Source organism: Carassius carassius, chromosome 9 (genome assembly GCF_963082965.1).
Source record: "Carassius carassius chromosome 9, fCarCar2.1, whole genome shotgun sequence".
Lineage (NCBI taxonomy): Eukaryota > Metazoa > Chordata > Actinopteri > Cypriniformes > Cyprinidae > Carassius > Carassius carassius.
The window spans coordinates 30,747,291-30,767,120 of NC_081763.1; the positions used below are offsets into that span (position 1 = coordinate 30,747,291).

The 19,830-nt window shown below is 36.2% G+C and overlaps 1 protein-coding gene across 1 annotated transcript; it reads left to right on the top strand.

Moving 5' to 3' along the window:
- The first annotated feature begins 4,330 nt into the window (after positions 1 to 4,330).
- LOC132149580 (cyclin-F-like) lies at positions 4,331 to 19,331 on the top strand. Its single transcript, XM_059558959.1, has 17 exons — positions 4,331 to 4,561; positions 6,189 to 6,343; positions 6,440 to 6,546; positions 7,864 to 7,931; positions 8,050 to 8,246; positions 9,910 to 9,963; positions 10,298 to 10,402; positions 10,489 to 10,566; positions 11,748 to 11,896; positions 12,957 to 13,121; positions 13,206 to 13,329; positions 13,962 to 14,142; positions 14,227 to 14,314; positions 15,048 to 15,147; positions 15,223 to 15,356; positions 16,169 to 16,341; positions 17,233 to 19,331. The coding sequence occupies exons 1-17, from the start codon at positions 4,549 to 4,551 to the stop codon at positions 17,640 to 17,642; spliced, it is 2,301 nt and encodes a 766-aa protein (XP_059414942.1). The 5' UTR covers positions 4,331 to 4,548; the 3' UTR covers positions 17,643 to 19,331.
- Positions 19,332 to 19,830: the final 499 nt, after the last annotated feature.

The following is a 19,830-nucleotide window of genomic DNA, read 5'->3' on the forward strand; positions in this document are numbered from 1 at the left end:
TATATATATATATATATATATATATATGTATGTATATATATTCTCCTGTGTCCTCAGTATCCATCTTAGGGTTTTATTTTCAGTCTTTTGTCAAATCTCTTTAACAAAAGCCATTTCCCTGATGACATCGTCGCACAGGAAGTGACATCATTTTTTTGAAGTGAAACCAACCATAGATATGTATATACATATACATATGTATATACATATACATATCTATGAAACCAACAGCACAAACATAAATTGTATTTTTTTATGTGGGTAAGTATTATCAGTGGAGACAAAGGACTTTGTAATGTTTAATTGGTTTGTGTATACCATTAATTTGATTGAAGTCTTAAATCTGACTATCAAAACAACTTTAAAGTTGATGTCCTCATGTAAGCTAACTATCAGTCCCTCGCAGATTCATTTCCATCATTTTTCCATTTCCTCATCATTGTGTAAGTAGTCAAAGTTTTATTTATTAAAGTTAAAGTGCCTGATCTTGCCCAGAGCATATTTCTGACAGTCTGTTTAACTACTTAAACTACAACACAAGGATATTTATTTTTCTAAAGATTACAGAGTTCAGTAGTCTTGTGGTAATGACCCCAAAGAAGAATTGTACATGGGCTGCTGTATCATTTTTTTGTTTATGTTACGTTTTCCTCCACCGAATTCACAAAGGAGAGCCAATAAACACTGGCGATCAACTAGAACCTAGCAGAGAGCCACAACTATGCACTACACCTCAATTTCCAATTATATTATTGTTTCATGTTGCCATGGAAACACACACAAGGTTAATTTAGACCTCATTTGGACCCTTTCATTCTTCAGCAGGCGCAAACACTCCTGTTTAGTGATGCTGGTCATTTGGTAGGTGTATTTCTTTGGTAGGTGTATTTCTAGGATTTACACAAGCTCCAGTCTGGATCCAGAACACCTGAGAAGAGATGATGCTGACCCTCAGAGGACCCCAGATGATGCTAACCCTGAAACAACAAACAGAACTAACAAATATTGCTACTAAATATGCAATCACATTATAATTGCAGTAAATAGTGTTCATAGTCTGGCTGACTATTTCTTTCATTCATTTTATCAGAAAATTCCTGTCATTTGCACATAAACTGACAACCACCACTTATAAGCTGTATCAGAAAAAGCGCTATACAAATAAATTTCTATTGAATTGAACTGAATTTCTCTTCCTTTAAAAGTGTTTTCTCAGTTATCTAGCTGCTTTGTATAGAGCATTTGCACCTTTGTCACTGTTTGGTCTCCCAGACAGCAAGCAGTTTTGGCCCAGATCTGGGCCGAAACTGCTTGCTGTCTGGTCAGTTACCCGGATGCACTGCCATATTCGAGATGTAATCAACCGCATGGACTGCAGGAGTTAAATTACTACTGAAGACATTGTTCTACTAATTTATGATGTCTAAACCACAGAAAAACACGTAGGAGCTGCTAAATCATATAGAGAAAGACTTAGTAAGCAGGAAAGTGTATTTGTAGTTCTGAAGTGAGTCCTTTGCCAAAACACAATGTATTCTGGGTGATATTATCCATTAGTGTGTGCACGGATCCATACTTCAAAAATGTACCTAAAATAGTAGACCATCCAGGGACTTTTGGCATACTCTTAACATTCTATGCTTTGGGACACAGTTTATCTAATCTCACACACTATTTAGGATGGATGAACACTGGAAAAGAGGGACACATAGAATTGGGCTGTTTTGGGCTAGTTTGATTAGCAATTGGGATGATTTTGTTTGGCAGACCTGGCAACCAACACCGGCTGAAAAACCTTCAGACATTCGTTCAGATTTAAGTGAAGTCAAATGCTTAAGTGTGCAAATAAACAAAACAAACAAACAAACATCTTACAAAGAGAGAAAAAAAAACAGATAAAAATATTGTATCACATAAAGGTAGGCTACTTCTGTAACTCAGTTAAATGCAGTTGTTTAGTGTTGTTTATATTCATTTACTTGTTGCTGCCAGTAATCTAATTCTCAATGACCACCTGAAGCACCTCTGGCTCTTCACATATCACCTTATTAGATTACATGAGCTGGGTCAAATGCATCTGAGTTGCTTTCTTTAACAAGACGAACAGCTTTTATATGTCTTGAATATAATATATGTACTTCAGACAGTCGTGCATGCACTTGATTTACCTTTTTTATGATATTAGTATCAGAATAAATACATACTTAATACCTAATGAATACATAATAAATACTCACCCCATCTAAGAGGAGTTTGTTACTATATGAGATTTGGAGAAACTTCGGAGATTTGGAGATCACTTGCTCAGCATTGGATCCTTTGCGGTGAATGGTAGCTGTCAGAATGAGAGTCCCAAACAGCTGATAAAACATCACAATAAAAATTCTTTTTTGTTTTTACTTTAAACCATTGCTTTTGGCTAAAATACAGCCCTCTAAATATGTTGGTAGATTTTAATGTGAGACGACAACAAGAGATGGACTGTTTCACTGGAGGAAGAGATATTACGGATTATGGACTTAAACGTCATTAAACGTCTTAATGATGGAGTTGTTTCTTAAATATGCAGGTTTTTACTTCACAAGACGTTCACTGATGGACTGGAGTGCTGTGGATTATTGTGATGTTTTTATCAGCTGTTTGGACTCTCATTCTGACGGCACCCATCCACTGCAGAGGATCCATTTCTACATTTCTCCAATGTTCTGATGAAGAAACAAACTAATCTACATCTTGAATGACCTGAGGGGGCGCACATTTTCAACAAATTTTCATTTTGGGTAAACTGTTCCTTTAATTTTGTGGAACTCATCATATAACCGAACAAAAAATGACTTGAATTATGAAATGAATAATCATTTCATAATATGTGGTGTTTTTTTCCCCTACTCTTTGTCTGTGGTGAAAGCCATTAATAATCCCTCTGTCAGAAGTGACAGGCTTGATGAAAGCAAATCGTCAGCACTTTGTGATGGTTACCATGAATACAAAACCCTCATTTATGACAAAGTCTCATTATGACCTGCATCCTGTGTTCGGAGCAGATCACAAGCTGAGTGAAAGTCTGACATTTAGGGACACAGTTCCACCCAAACGCTGGACATATTTACATATGAAAAGAGAAATACATTGCCCTTATAAAATGAAAGACGTTGTGTCAAATAACTTACTTGTGACATCTTCAACCGTGGAGTAAAAATAAATTTATTACACTCCTTCCCCCTAAAACACTTTATTCTGAATTTTCAATATTTTTGTAAAATGATTGTTGTATTGACCTTTGACCTACGCATTCTGTTTCCTACATAGCTGTGCTGGTTTTAGGTCTCTTGCATTACTCTGCAGTATCTTTCTTCTCACATAATAAACTAATTTAAACTAAAATCAATATCTTATCTCAATTAATTAATTTATTTGGTTTGTTTTTCTTTAAAAAACAGCATCATGTTCTATTATATTATAAATATTTTGGCTTAAGGTTTGTCATACATGTATATATATATATAATACTCACATTTTAATATTTATATACAAAGTACTCACTAATCTAATTCTATTCTTAAAAATTATCTAACTACCTTTCTAATCTTTTTGTATTCTATTTTCTTTTCATTTATTATGCAATTGTGTGTGTGTGTGTGTTTGTGTGTGTGTAAAGACCTCTAACACTAGCTTGCTCTATTCTTTTTCTATTCTGTCTATCTGTTTTCTTTTTATATATTATATTATTTAAAAGCCCTTGCTACGTGTACTGTGTTAAGCTAACTGAGACTTGTTATAGCAATTATATATCATTGCTCTTTTTGTTGTTTTTGATTGCTTCCACTGTCCTCATTTGTAAGTCTGCTAAATGAACAAATGTAAATGTATATATATAATTTTTTCAATCAATATGCTTTCTTGATTTACCGTCTAATAATTATGCATGTTTCGTTTAGTGTTGCATTACAGGCTTTTTGGAGGATTGTTGCTTTGTCCATAGGTATTAACCAAATTATCTGATTAACGATTAATTTCATTAATATATGTAAATATGTAACATTTCCACTGTGTTATTTAGCCAGTGTTATACTTCATACTACATCTCCCAGAATCCTCCCTCTCGATCAGTTTTCCTGTCCCAGAGCACTGTAAGCGCGTAATTCGAAATAGCATCTTTCCAGCCAATGCATCGACGTCTTTTATCCGCTCAGAAAAGCGGACCAATGGCACTTCGAGCTTTGCACGATGGCCAATCAGAAAGCAGAAGCGGCCGCGATGGGCGTGCCCGTGATCTGTCCAGTGAGCGCCCAGAGTTGATGTTTAAACCGTCCGCGCAGGCGTGGCTAAGCGCTCGGGGGGCGGGGCGTAGTAGAAGTTGCGTGGTCGAGTCAGTGAAGAGTTGTGTTTTAAACTGTACAACACTATTAATTAACAGTAATTTAGTAGGTTAATCAGTAAAAGTGGTTTTATTCATTTTAAGGTACAGTAATCAAGGGTTTAAGTATTTATTTCACGTCACTGTGAAGCATTATTGTTGAAAGCTGACTTCTCAAATCCTTCCTTGAAATGAAAGCGGGCGGTAAGTAACTAACTTAACTTACTTTAGTCTAATTAATTTATAAATTTTCAGTTATCTAACCTTATGATTGTATAATTACATATTTAATCGATAAAAAAATATATTTCATCACAATCAGGGTTGAATTTGATTAAATTGCCAACGTTACAAAACTTCAGAAAAAGCTATTACTGTTGCTAACCGGTATGTAATTGAAATAGACTTTTTAATCATCTAAATATACATATTATATCAATCATAAGAGCGTTGAAGAAGTCGTTTTAGTAAATGTTAATGTGATCTCTCCTCAAGAGAGGTCAGTTATCCTCTGTCCCAGGACTGCTTTATTCAATAAGGAGGGAAAACTGGCTACTGGCTGTTAGCATGTCAAAACTGCCATTACAGAGCAACAAAACGAATCGTTTTTGTATAAAATAGGTGTTTTCTACTAATGTTAGTAGTTTTTAAGCATTTTAAATCATTTAGACTCAAAAGCTGATGTAATTAATTTCTCTTGGTGGCCTGTGTTAAGCAATGCCACTTCCCAGTATAGTACCATGGTAATACCATGTTTTATTGGGCTTGTACCATGATGATAATCTTTGAAGTACATTGGTATAACCTAAATATCAATGTTTATGATTATAGTGATCTCTTGGCACCATAGTGTGTCGCTAAGTCCCATGGTTTTGCCATCTTTATACCATAGTACCAATAAACTACTTTGTGCAGTGTTCGACTAATTAAGATTAGCATTTATTTATGTTTAATGGCCAATTTCAATATATAGTGGGCAGAGTGAGTAATATAATGGAGATATATGTCATATAAATTGCAATTTAATGCTGATAATTGGACAGGACACAGACACAGTTATTACTGTACACTGTAAAAAATTACTTCGATTTTAACAGTAAAAAACTGTGAAAATGCTACAGTACAAACCTGTTAAATGGTAAACGGTAATTTCCTGTAAAAGTTACCGGGACTAAATTTAAAGTAAACTGACGTTCCCAGATTTCTCTGCGTTGCATTTCAAATTTAGTTTGAATTTTGAGTTTTTTTCTTTGAAATAACTATGTTTCTTCTTATTTTTTTCCTTATCTTTTATGTTTATTAGTGTTGTATGTTACATATAATGTTGTTAAATTAATTTTAACTTTTATTTTTTTATTTATTTTAATTTTAGTTTAATTGGTCTCACCATGATGGTGTTTAGTGCTTGTGTGAATGACACTGTGCACCCTCTATTTATAATATTATTGTGATGGGTTTTGTTTCATCACGTGACTGTCTCATCACCATCCGCTTTTGGTGGTTACCAGTGTATTACAAAGGTACAAAACGGATTTCAGTACTTCAATACATTAGTTGGTGTATTAACATTATATTACGGTATTAAACTGTAAAGTTAAGGTAAAAACGTTAAACCTAAAACGGATTACGATATTTTTTACGGTATAATTCTGGCAACCAGAGCTGCTGTTTTTTTACTGTAAATTTTACGGATTCTTTTTTACAGTGAATGATAATCTGTAAATGGCCAGTTAATCGAAACAGTTGCAGAATTGCAATACACAAAGTTATTTGGTCATTCACGGTTCCTTTATTGCATGTTAATAGTGAGTTTCTTCTTCCCCGTCTCTAGTGCTCCACTGTCGATGTGCCAAATGTTTCTTTCTCCCTGTGCGGAAGCGTGTCCGAAAGCGTGCGTCTGCCGTCACGCTGCTGTCCCTTCCTGAAGAGCTGCTCCTGTGTGTCCTCCAGTGCCTCTCCGCTGAGGATCTCCTCGCCGTCAGAGCTGTAAGTCACGCCGGATGCAGACATCTAACCTATCTAAAAAAATTATCTGTTAAGCAAAAGTGGTTTTATATTCGTGAATTTCATGTGATCCCACAGGTTCATTCTCATCTTCGTGACATTATCGATAGTAACTCGAGTGTCTGGGCTAGAGTGAGTTTCAAAGACCGCTGGCCGGCGCCGGATACCGTTTGGCTCTTTGAGAGGTGTGCTATTTACCAACATTTTTACCATGTTTCCAGTTTTTTGAGATTCAGATAAGAACCTTAAAGGGATAGTTCACCCAATTTTTTTTTTATTCTGTCACCCTCATATAGTTCCAACCCCATAACACCTCAATTTTTTTCTTCAGAACACAAATTAAGATATTTTTAATGAAATCCGAGAGCTTTCTTCCTGAATAGACCACAGGGGAACTGACATGTTCAAGGTCCAGAAAGGTAGTAAGGACATCGGTAGAGTAGAATATCATCAGCATCAGTGGTTCAGCCGTAATGTTATGAAGCTACAAGAATAGTTTTTGTGTGCAAAGAAAACTGAACGATTTCTTCTCTTCCGTGTCAGTCTCCACCATTCGATCACGAGAGTACCACATGGACTATTTAATCTATGTCCAAAAAGCTCTCGGATTTCATCGAAAATATCTTTAATTTGCGTTGTGAAGAAGAACGAAGGTCTTACTGGCTTGGAACGACATGAGGGTGAGTAATTAATAAAGCATTTTCATTTGGGTGAACTATCCCTTTAAAATAATTTTGATTCAGACAAATTTGCTAAAGATTCAGATCAATTTGTCGTTTTGTCGGGTTTGATCAAGCATCTCAAAAGGAACTGTTATAGATAAAAACGATCAAGTTTGAATCCTTTTCACATGGAAAACACATTTTTAAATTCATTGAGATTATTTCCAGGTTTTCTTTTACTGGGAAACTAGGGCTGTGTGATTAATCAAAATAAAATCGAAATCAAATTACGACTGAGTGCGATCGAATCACAAAGGCTGTGATCTAATTAAACATATGTGCTGCCTGTTTCAGAATGAGTGTATTTCTGTCAAAATAAAAGTTTGGTGGTTTAACGTTTTAAAATGAATAAATAAAGACAACCATAGATATTAGTATTGTAACTTTATGATAGGTAAAAATTGATAGCCTGAATGCACTGTAAGTCGCTTTGGATAAAAGCGTCTGCTAAATGCACACATTTTAATTTAATTTTAATTTAACTTTACAGTTGTGTCGTAAACGTATCATAATTACCATATATGTTTTCTAAATGTTTTTTTTTTCAATAGTAATGTTTCTTATTTTAGTATTATTATTAATTAATAATATTAAAAAAATCATAATTCTTATTGTTCCCATGGTTTTTCCTAAATTTTGCTTGCTAGTGCCTGCTTGATGTCAGTATTTCTCCACTATTCACTTTCAGAATGATTGAGTACAAGCTTTTCTTACTTTTTCTTATTTTAATAAGTTTCCAAGTGTTTTTTTTTTTTTTTGCTTGTCCTCTACAATATCTAGGGCTGCGGAGAAAGGGAACTTTGAAGCTGCTGCCAAACTAGGAATTGCGTATTTGTACAATGAAGGCCGTAAGTTTCTGCTCTCATTTCCAGTGCTCCTGTGTCTTTATGTGTGCACAGATTGATTTAATCGTCATGTGCTCACGATGTGTGTGTGTGTGTGTGTGTGTGTGTGTGTGTTTTGCAGCTTCGCTCAGTGAGGAGGGGCGAGCTGACCTGTGCGGCCGCATGGCGTCCCGGTACTTCAGCTTGGCCGAGAGCCTGCGGTCCCCGCTGGCCGACCCCTTCATCTGGCTGTTCATCCGGCCGCCGTGGTCCATGTCTGGCGGCTGCTGTAAGGCTGTGGTGTACGACCGACTCCAAGCCGAGTGTGAGACCAACCTGGTGAGCCATTGCTGAATATCCCAGCATGCATTGCCAGGACAGTTCACATCCTCCTAGAACCATTCACAGTTTCTCTTTCTTACAGTTTTAAGACTTTTTTTCTTAATGTAAGCGTTTACTTATTTAATTAAATTCCATGTGAAATGACTAAAGGGATACTCCACCCAAAAATTTTAATTTGATCATTAATCACTTATCCCCATGTCGTTCCAAACCCGTAAAAGCTTTGTTCATCTTCTGAACACAATTTAAGATATTTTGGATGAAAACCGGGAGGCTTGTGACTGTCCCATAGACTAATAACAGTGTCAAGGTCCAGAGAAGTATGAAAAGCATCGTCAGAAGAGTCCATCTGTGATCAGTGATTCAACTGTAACGTTATGAAGCGACGAGAATACTTGAAATATTTTGAATATTTAAAAAATACAAATTGAAATATTAAAAAATATTGGTGTTTTTACTTTATTTTGGTCAAATAAATGTATAAAAGAAGTGAGTTCTTACGGAATATTTTTTTTCTTTTTCATGTTGAATACACAAAATTGACAGGAAATGTCATATCACGATATGTTTGCATTTGCATTTAAATAATAAAAAATAAAACATGATTTTCTTTTGCCCATTAAAAAAAACAAAAAAAAAACTATTTAGATTAAACAGCTAATTTAAGCAGTTAAAAAATCTAGACCAAGAGATCACTTACTGCTTTTTATTAAATGAATACATGTAGGCCTATATGTAACTGAAGCAGTGCAAATTAAGTAACAATTACAGAAAGTGCATTCTGTCAACTTTTTAGTGCATGCAATTCACAATTTAAACTATGCAACTGGGATAAGTATTTTATTTAATTTTTTTAACAAGTTTTTAAGATAAGAACACAAGTCTGTCTGTGGTTTTAAGAGAAGCTCTGTGGCATGAAACTATGTTCCTACTGACACTAAAAACCCTCTTAGATGGGGAGCTAGTTGCTGAAGCACATAGCTATTTCTTATATATAAATATATATAAATGAATACCAAAGATTTTTGCATTCTCTCTGTCTATATTATGGAAACTGGTAAACATATCAGTGAAATTCCCCAATAGTAATTCCAAATGGCCATAGCCTATGTTTCTCTATTCAAACATCAGCGATCGAGTAAGTGCATTTATTTTGCGATCACAAATGCAAACAATACAGTTGAGATCTCACGACAGAACACAGACCGGCTGAACGACGCTTTCATTAGATCGCTCAATTCCAGCTTGTTAGTGTTTTCAGATTATCGTCAGCGGCTCTTCCGCAATGAGGAGTGAGCACGTGCGCATGGTTGCCAGATTGCTTAAAATAAGCAAACACCGGGCAGAAAATGTATCCCAGTGGAGCTCTGATTGGGAGATTTAAACTCTTGTTATCTGGCAACCGCTATCATTACAGCTCTCGTAGTAGAGGGGCGTAGAGCAGTCAGCAGTTACAGGTTCCTTTTTTAGTCATTCGGCGCGTTCTTTTGGGAAAGTATGCTTGAATTTGAAATATTCGATATTCCCGATATATTCAAATTGTACATCGGCGTCAAAATTATTCCGATATTATCGCTAATATTCGATATATCGCCCAGCCCTAGCAGGATTCATTACCATCTGATTCTAACCCATTCTAATGTCTCTTTCTTCTCTCCAGGGCCGGAGAGGGACGTTACTGTACTGTCTGGCTAGAGTCCTTCAGCTGTTTGATGTGAGTGTTGCTCTTATTCTAGAAACCCAGGCCATTACAACATGCTAATCTAACCTGAGAATGATTGTGTAGAAACACTCGACTGAATCTCTGATTGTTCTCCGAGTCAAGAGCAGATAACTTGACATTCACAAGAAGCTCACAGACACCTGGTCAGATTGTAATGCTGTGGGTTCGGGTCGCTCATTTGATGTTTTCTGTCAAGGGGTTTTATCATTTGTGCTTCAAAGTCAAAAGGTCTCAAAGAGGAATGATAGAAGCTCCTCACTGGTTCTCTCACGATAAACCCTCAGACTGAATCCAAATCAATCTGATTGTTGACTGTGTTTGTCAGGATGAGGAGAAGCATGACCAGGCCAGGGCCATGCTGAAGGAGTCTGCGCGCTGTGGGAGCGTGCAGAGCTCGTATCTGCTGTGGGAAATGAACCGCGGGACGTCGGTAAGAGTTTCTTCAGGACTCATGATCTCGTTGCTTCTGTTTCTCTGCTGTTGATGCTGAAGGCTACTGTGATGCTCTGTGTGCAGACGGCTGACCCCGGCAGACATCTGCAGTGCATGCGCACACTCAGGGACTACGCTGCTAAGGGATGCTGGGAAGCTCAGGTGAATTTACCAGCTTAACCAGCTGTTTCAAAAGAGAAACTGTGCACAAATGCTTCTTTATTGGGTATTACTGGTAAAGTGAAATGAAAGTGACATCGAATCTTTCTAAGGACAGTCGCTTCCCTTTAAATCAACATTCATATAAAAACCCCCGCGACGCATTTTGATTTTGAAATGTTTGTATATGTTTATTCAACAGAGTCAAAACCCGCTAAACCCAGAAGCGCATATATTTACTTACTTGCCGGCAACTCGCCAAAATAAAAGCCTGCTGATTTTAAGGTTGAAAAACTATGAAATTGAAAAAACAACAACAAAAAAAAAAAAGTAAATATTAGTATTTTATTTTTAAGTTTACTATAAAATAATTGTATTTGTATTTAATACTCTCTTTTTACTTTAAAATAGAATAGTATTATCACTCTTTATTTTGTTTATTATTTTAAACATTTTATTTATTTATTTAACAAGTTGAACATTTAACTTGTATTGAGGATGAAAAAAAAATTGTATAAAAGCATTTAAAGGATAAATATATATTTTTATTAATATACATGATATTTATTTTGAGGACCAGATTTAGTTTTAGAATTTTTTTTTAAAGCTTTTTTTTTGTTCAGCATTTCACTTTCATTGATAATTAAAACAATTTATTTTAAATGTATATACTTTTTTTTGTATGTATTTGTTCATATATAATATTTATATTTATATATATAATATTTATATTTATATATATAATATTTATATTTATTTCAAATGTTTTCTGATTTCATGCCATGAATATAGCCATGGTAGCTTGCATGATGCTATATTGTAAACAAACATCTTGTCTTTTGTTTGGCGGCTCAGTCTTCAGTTTGTTCTCATGTTTTGACCGTTGCTGTCTGTGTTTGGTGAAGTCATTACCCATCATCCGTCTCCACTATACTTCATTCTCACAATGTCTGAGCTCTGAGCGCGCTCATAATGGAAGAGCACGGCCTGGGAAAGCTGCGTCACCATTCCTGTCATCTCATCTGGAGCTTTTTCTGTGCCATTGTTGTTATTTATTTATAATAATAATCAGCAGCTGGGCCGAAGATGAAGATGTGAATGCTTTCTGTGCTAAAGTCTTAAACACACACACACAGACGTTCCTGGTTTTGTGTTTGTCTAACGTGTCGGTTGTGATCTCCCAGCTGGCATTCGCGAAGTCCTGTGGCACAGCAAACCCTCTGGGTCTGGAGCCGAGGGCCTGTGCTGACCTCGTGGCCCAGTTCTTCCTCTCGGGACCGTCACCCCTGAGATACCCACAGCACCTGCAGGGACAGGACATCACCACGAAGAGGTACAGCGTCTCAAAACAGTCCTGCAGGTTCACACTCAGGGAAAACATGGAAATAGAAGCGCATTTAAGAATGTGATTTCTAGGCTTGGAACGTTCACTTAGATCTTTATATATCTATATCCATCCGTCTGTACATTTATATAATATTATTATTATTTTTTTTAATTTAAAGTATTTAAAATGTCTATTTCTATCATTGTTGTTGTTAGTAAAATATTTTACTTTATTATTATTGTTACAACATGGGTTGTGAACACCTGTTCATGTTGACTTGATGATGAGTGAAGTATTTTTATTGTTAACTAAATCTATGTCAAATCATATTTGGTAACTGAATTGAAATAAAAATAAAGTCAAAATATTAATTTGAACTTAGATAACAAAGATTAGTATTGTTGCTTTGGCCAAAAAACTAAAAATACGTTGCTATATTACTAAAACTGAAAATAAAAACAAATTGCAGCTACAGTATATAGAAATATTAAAAAACACTAATAAACATGAAAATTACAAAATTACTCAAACTTGAAGCTGTATAGAAATATAAAAAAACAAAACTAAAAATGACAAAAGGACATAACAAAATTACTAAAACAGAAATATTTTTGAAAAAAATAAATGATAAAAGCACATGACAAAATGGCTAAAATCTAACTACAAAATTACTCAAATTAAAACTGCAAATGTTAATTCTTTCTAGCTAATTAATTTTTTTTTAAATACTATAATAGTGTATTTAAATAATACTAAAATAACACTTATTGTGCGTTGCATGTTTTTTTTTTATTGCCAGCAATATCCTTGTGAATATAAATGTTCAATGTATATCTCCTAGTAGTATAAGACCTTGTAGTGTTTAAAAAAAAAAAATTAAAAAGCCAGACTTATTCATGAATGTCAATAACTGAAGCAGTATTGCAGCCTTTAATGGACAGTTTGGCCCCACTGGATTTAATTCTCACTGTCTGTTCATTAGAGCACAGATGTATTGAACAAATCCTGTATCCTTAGTTTTTTTTCCATCTTCATGTTCCCCTCATCGTCGCCGCTGTGTTTCCAGGTATATCCTCGTGGACTGGCTGGTGGAGGTGACCACCATGAAGGACTTCTCCAGTCAGGTGCTGCACGTGACCATCGGCTGTGTGGACCGCTATCTGAGCCTGCGTTCGGTGCCCAAGGCACAGCTGCAGCTGCTGGGCATCGCCTGCATGGTGATCAGCACACGGTGAGCCACCACAGCCACTGAGACGCTCTGTTCATGCTGTTTCTGTGCTCCGCTGAACTCTCTCTGACTCGTCTGACCCCTCAGATACATCAGCAGAGAGATCCTGACCATCCGCGAGGCCGTGTGGCTCACAGATAACACCTATCAGTACGAGGACCTGGTGCGCATGATGGGGGAGGTCATCTCCGTGCTGGACGGGAAGATACGGGTCAGTTACACACCAGCACAGAACCCTCATTATAGGCTCAGATTAACATAACCTTGTGTCTGAAGTTTAGAGTCCAGTGCCAAAACTGAGAGAGCATGTTAAGATCTCATCGGCCAATGCAGCAGTTATTTCACAAGGACTTGCCATGTGCTTAATAAAAAAGATATATGCATTTCATTTAATACTGACAAGCAGTCTATTTGAATATAGATAGTTTTACCCAGTATTTATATGAATAATTTTTGTCTATTTATATTGATTGCTGTGCTCAATATTGTCTAAAAATGTATATCATTTATTATGTATTTATTTCTGTAAAATCTTTTGTATATACAGATAATTTACAAGAATATACAAATATTATCTAAACATCTAGCTATGATATATTAAGTATTTCTATAATTTACGTATACATTTTATATATATATTAACAGTATCATATACTAAAAATATACAGGGTTTTTATTAATCTTAGATAAAATATTGAATTATTATCAGTCTGTCTCTAATAAAAGGTAATCTCACAGATGTTCAAAGCCATTCTTTCTTAGCCTTAAAGGGTCATTTGCATGACCTATTTACTGCCACTGTTGTGTTAATCGACTAATTATCATGTTAATGTTGTGTTTCAGACCCCCACAGTGCTGGATTATGGCGATGTGCTGCAGTCGCTGCTGCCCGTGGAGCGCCGCACCTCTCATCTCTTCAGCTACATCTGTGAACTGTCTCTGCTCTGCTCGCCCCTCACCGTCCCGGGACCGTCCCGACTCGCCAGCGCCATCCTGCTGCTCACCAGAGCGCTGCACAACTACGGTACGGCCGATCACATGCCTCTAAGACCAGACCCAAACATTCGACTGACTCGGACCAGGTTTCTTAACTCGTGTTTCTCAACAGTTCCTGTGTGGCCCGTCCAGCTGGAGGAGAACACGGGTTTCTCCAAGCATGACCTGGTCTCCTGCGCTTTATCGCTCTATGTCAAGTGGTGAGTGTCCGTCGTTATCCATCTAATTAATGCACACACAGGAAGTTTTCTGGTTGTTCTGACCCTGAGGGAAGCAAGCGGTTCTACGGCTAGGATGCTCCCTTCTAAGGCAGGACCCTCACTGAAGAGGAACCTCGTATGTGGCTGATTTGAGACACTTTTAGCAGCGTGTGATTGGCTGTTATCATTGTTCGTTTCTATATTGATATATCTGTTGCTATTTTTATTTTGTTTAGATTAATTATTAGTTAGAATATTTATTATCATTATTAGCATGGTTTTTATCATTTGTTTGAAGAACTGGACACATCCTCAGTGATGAAACCTAAATAAATACAAAATACGCGAATAAAGATGTCGCGCTGAAACTTCGACAGAAATTAAAGTGGAAACAGAAAATGTATTAAAATATAAAAATGTATATGAAATTTCAGACCTTAATTAGTAACAGCTATGTAACTAATATAACAAGAAAACTTTGGTCAATTATAACTAATAATGTAAAAACAATTAAAATACTAATATTAAACGCATAACGATTACAAATATTTAAATGTAAACTAATATTATTGTTTTTTTTATATTATAACATTTCTAATCGTAATTTGTTTAATATATTGTTTTTAATCAATAATGAATATTTTTGTGATCATTATTAGTGTTACAACCTCACATGCAACAGTCGCAAAAATCGAATGCGTTCAATCTTTGAACTCTTTCTCTCCATGCACAGTTTTGGTCAAGATGTGCCCAAAGACTACAGACACGTGTCTCTGACCGGAGTCAAGCAGAGGTTTGAGGACGACGCGTATCATCAGATCAGCAGAGACGCGGTGAGTGTCGTCGTCTTCTCTCTGAGTCCTCTCTGCGCTGAAGTGTGTGTGATGTGACGTGTGTTTCTGTCTCAGGTGATGGGCTTTAGGGAGCTCTGTCAGGTGCTGGAGGTCCCAGAGGTGGAGCCGCAGGTGGAGGCCCCCAGCGCTAGCAGTCAGCTCACAGAGATGCATGCCTTCCTGTCGTCTCCCTCCAGCAACAGCAAGAGGTGTGGACGAATGTTATTTGCATATGCTCATATCCTGTCTAGAGATGCAGGGTAATGTTTGCATTTATTATGTGTATCCTGTAATGAGCAACGTCCTTTATCTCGTGAGTGCACTCTTGGAATCACAGTATTACTACATGAACACAAAGACAGTTGGAGGAAACTTCAAATAGCATTCATTTCAGATTGTAAGGGGCGCTTTCATTGAAGAAAATCCTTTAAATTCTGCAACTGTAATGCACTTGCCAAAATTGTATACACAAATGTATTTGTTTTCTATACAATTTTTCCTTCTTTTCTTTAAGTGCTAGGGCCCTGAAAAATATTAGGAAAAATATTGTATGTCATATAAACAGTCAAATCTTCTTAATTAAAAAATAAGTGTGTTTGCTAATAAATTGTTAGTTAATTGCAGGGCTGCCCTAGTTAATTGGCTATCATCAATCTTTTAATTTTTTTTTTCAGCTATATGTAATATTAGAATTTTTATTCTTAGTTAAATTTCTTTATTTATATATTTTTTTGCATCAATTATTAGTATAATATTTGTTGTTTTATTAAAATGTGTATTATAAAATAATTGCATCAATTGTAAAACATTTTTTAATAATTTTAGTTTATATTTAAAGTAAATTATCATGGCTGCTGAATATTTTAAATAGTAATAATATTTCACAATATTAAATGTGTTTTTTTTTTTTTCATCAACTAAATGCAACCTTGGTGCACGCATATATGTATAATTTTTTTTTTTGTTATCATTATTTACTTTTTTTTTTTGTTTTTTTTTAATCCTTTTTGTTGTTGTTCAGGAGGCGAGCGGACAGCATGCAGGCACACCGGGGCAGCTTCCTGGCCACGCCCACAGCCGAACTGTCCCCTCAGGAGGAGACGCTGCTGGGAGACATCCTGGACTGGAGCCTGGACACTTCCTGCTCCGGCTACGAGGGTGACCGGGAGAGCGAGGGCGAGAAGGACGGAGAAAGTGAGTTAGGGGAAATGGCTCTTATATCATACACCATATTCTGATTCAGCAATAAGGCAAAACCAATTGTTATTAAAGCATGAGTCACATCAGTGTCACGACATCTTGAGCTCATCAACTTGAAATTCACGATGCACTGATTCTGAGTAAACACTTCAGTTTTAGTTATTTTTATAGAATAAATATATACAATATACAATATATACAGCCACTTTGTTGGAACCACAACTGTCTCTGAGGAACTACATTGTTTGGTGGAAGAATACTGTTTTTATTTATAGCTTTACACTTTATTTGCTCTGTTTTATTCTGTGAAACCTTATTACGTATATGGAATAACCATTTTATAAAAACAGTAAGCCCCTTGAGGCCATGGTTTACAGTGAATTTATAATGCATACATTTATTATAATCCACTTAACTAATAATGCCCATTAGCTGTTATAAATTCACTGTAAACCACGGCTTCTTTGGGCTTATTGCTTTAATCAAGTGATTAAAATGTAATAAAATGTATTATTAATTAATAGTATTATTTGCTAATATGTTACAAGTCTAAAAATAGAATTTAAAATTAAATCATTCAAATTGTTACTTTTAAATATGTTTAAAATGTGGCTGACTATAAAAACTGTCGCACATAGCTTGTATAGGCGACTTTTATGCTGTTTCGTAAACGTCTTCTCGCATTGAAAGTAGAAGCTCAGGCTTTATGTCTTAAATCTCATTTTGTGCATCATGGGTGAAAGAAGTATCTATGATGTGAGCAAAAATAAATAATGTAAATGTTCATGGCTACTTCTTTCATCATGTTTGAACGGTCCAAACACCTCTTCAATCCCACTCATTTAAAGGCCGTTTGATGAGTAACCAGATCTCTTTCTGTCACAGTTTCGGCTATGGAGGTGCAGATGGAGCCTGTGCTCGAGTGCGCTGACAGACAGATGCATTGTTGTGCGCTCTCCAGTGATGACGACAGTCTTTGTGAAGAGCACACTGAGGAGGAGGAGGTGACGAGGGGGAGCGCCAGGCCCTGGAAACACCACCTATCCTCCTCCTCCTCCTCCTCCTCCTCGAGCACAGACCGCCGCAGCTCGGGCTACTCATCCATCCAAAGCGTTCCCAGTCCATCTGTCTCTTCCTCTCTGGTCTCTCCTCAAAACCCCACCGGTTTTCTTCTCCTGCTGCCACCTGCGCAAAGGACTCGCCGACAGGTGAAGAGGAAAAACACGGCGGCGCACAGCGGAGGAGAGGTGGAGCGTGACGGGGATGCTGCCAACGTGGCCTTTCTTAGCCTCTGATTGATTGACAGGAAGCTTAAGGCATCGTCGTCCCTTAACGCATCACTTCCTGGCCATCCGCCTGGAGCACTTTGTTTCACGGCGTGCTGATGGTCTTTATCTCAGAGCAGCGAGAGTGAGATAAAGTGGCTGAAATGTCCATTTCTGAGCTTGTTATTTCCTCCCATAATGCATTTCACGTCTGCTCCCGATGGCGGGAGCGCCTTCGCTTGAGTGTTTCTGTTGACAAGCAACGGGATAATGCCTAAAATGTGTTCAAATCACTGGAACTGTCGCTGTTTTGTGTACGTTGTGTTACGTCTTCGTATTTACAATTCCAGACTGTTTACAGAAAAGGACTTCTAGTTTATCAAATGTGTTTTTTTTACGAAGTTACATGCAGCTAGGGAGAAAACGCACTCAGTCCATGAAGTTTCATGCTGATAAATGCACTGTCCGAACAAAACTGGTTTGTTTACACAGATGTTTCTTATCTTGATTATTTATCTGGAACTTTTTCTGATCGACTCCAGTGTTTTTGTATTTCCGCATTGCTTTGCGTTGGCCACAAATCTTCTGCCAAAGTTCTCGCATTAACAATTTTTATACTGTTTGCCTCGTTACGACTGATGTTTTGACCTGTGAAACCTGTGGAAGCTTGTTTCCGACACGAATTAAAAAACTGTAACTATATCTCGCAATTCTGACTTTTAAAAAAAGATTAGTTTCAGAATTGCGTGATATAAACATTGCGACAAACTTGCAATTGTAAGAAAATGTCAGAAATTTGAGCTAAATTGTTTTCCTCAGATTTTGACTTTAGAACTCGCAGTTGCAAGTTTATATTAATAAGTCAAAATTGCGTGATGTAAACTCGCAATTGTGAGAAAAAAAAATCTGAAAAATGTGAAGTTTATATCATAATTCTGATTTTATAACTGACAATTGCGTATTTAATATAACTGACAATTTTAAACTCACAGTTGCACAATAAATTCAGAATTGCTAGATATAGACTCGCAATTGTAAGTAAAAAACATTTTAATTGTGAGATATAAATTCATGTTTGCGAGGGAAAAAAAGACAACTCCGAATTTATATTTCGCAATTTTGACTTTGTTACTCGCAATTGCGTATTTACAGTATCTCTCACTTCATAGAAAAAAAAAAGTAAATTGTGGGATAAAAAGTTGCAACTGCCCTTTTTAATCCTATGGTGAAAATGAGCTTCCAAAGAAACCTAGAAATGTACAGTAAATCTGTATGAATTTTCACATATTTTTTACAACAGATCCAATGCAACAACCGCTGAATGTGATCGTTTGACATGCTTTTTCGTAATGACCTCGAAAGATACCGAGCACTTTTTATGACCCAATGCTGGAAAGCAGAATGATGCTTCTTAACAAGTCTCAATGTTTTATCTTTATACATGCTTGAACAATCAACCATACGAATATGTTTGTGAGTGTTCGACCGAGTTCATCTGTTTGAGGTTATGACACTAAAAGCATTAAGTTATTATTATTGTGCAGGTCTTGTTGGTACTGTATGTCGAACATCACTAAGGATTGCAACTGTAAATAATTAATTCTTGTTTGTAAGTGTAAATATATAAACGTATGAAGCTGTGAAAGGCCACGTGAACTTGAAAACAGACGTGTGTTTGTTATATCTTGAAAACCACAATAAAACAATGCATTAGTTACATTTGCACGTCTGCAGCGTTTCTTTTGCATACAGATGGGAACTTGTGGTTTGCAAGTATTTAATGTCTCTCACTGCACATCTTACAACTTTTTGATTCACTATCATTAAATATCACGCTTTATTGCTGTGGTTTGATGACCTCATGAGCATGTTGTTGGTCAAACAGTTGTTAAACGGTGGTTTTATTTAAAAGATTAATGATGTTAATCAACCATTACTTGTGGGTCACATAAAAAACTTGATTACTTGAATGATGTTTTAAATCAGTAAACAATACCCTGTAGATGTTTATTTCTAATGCACTGGAAATCATCTGTGTCACCTACCCACTCAATGTGGATTAAAGAGATTTTTCACTTTATCAAACTGGAGGGCATCTTCCAACAACTTACATAAAGTTATTTTTTTTTTGAGTATATGGAAACACCTCCTGCTATATTTAGTCATGTAAAATACAATTAAAAATGTTCAACTGAATTCTTGAAATATATGCAAACGT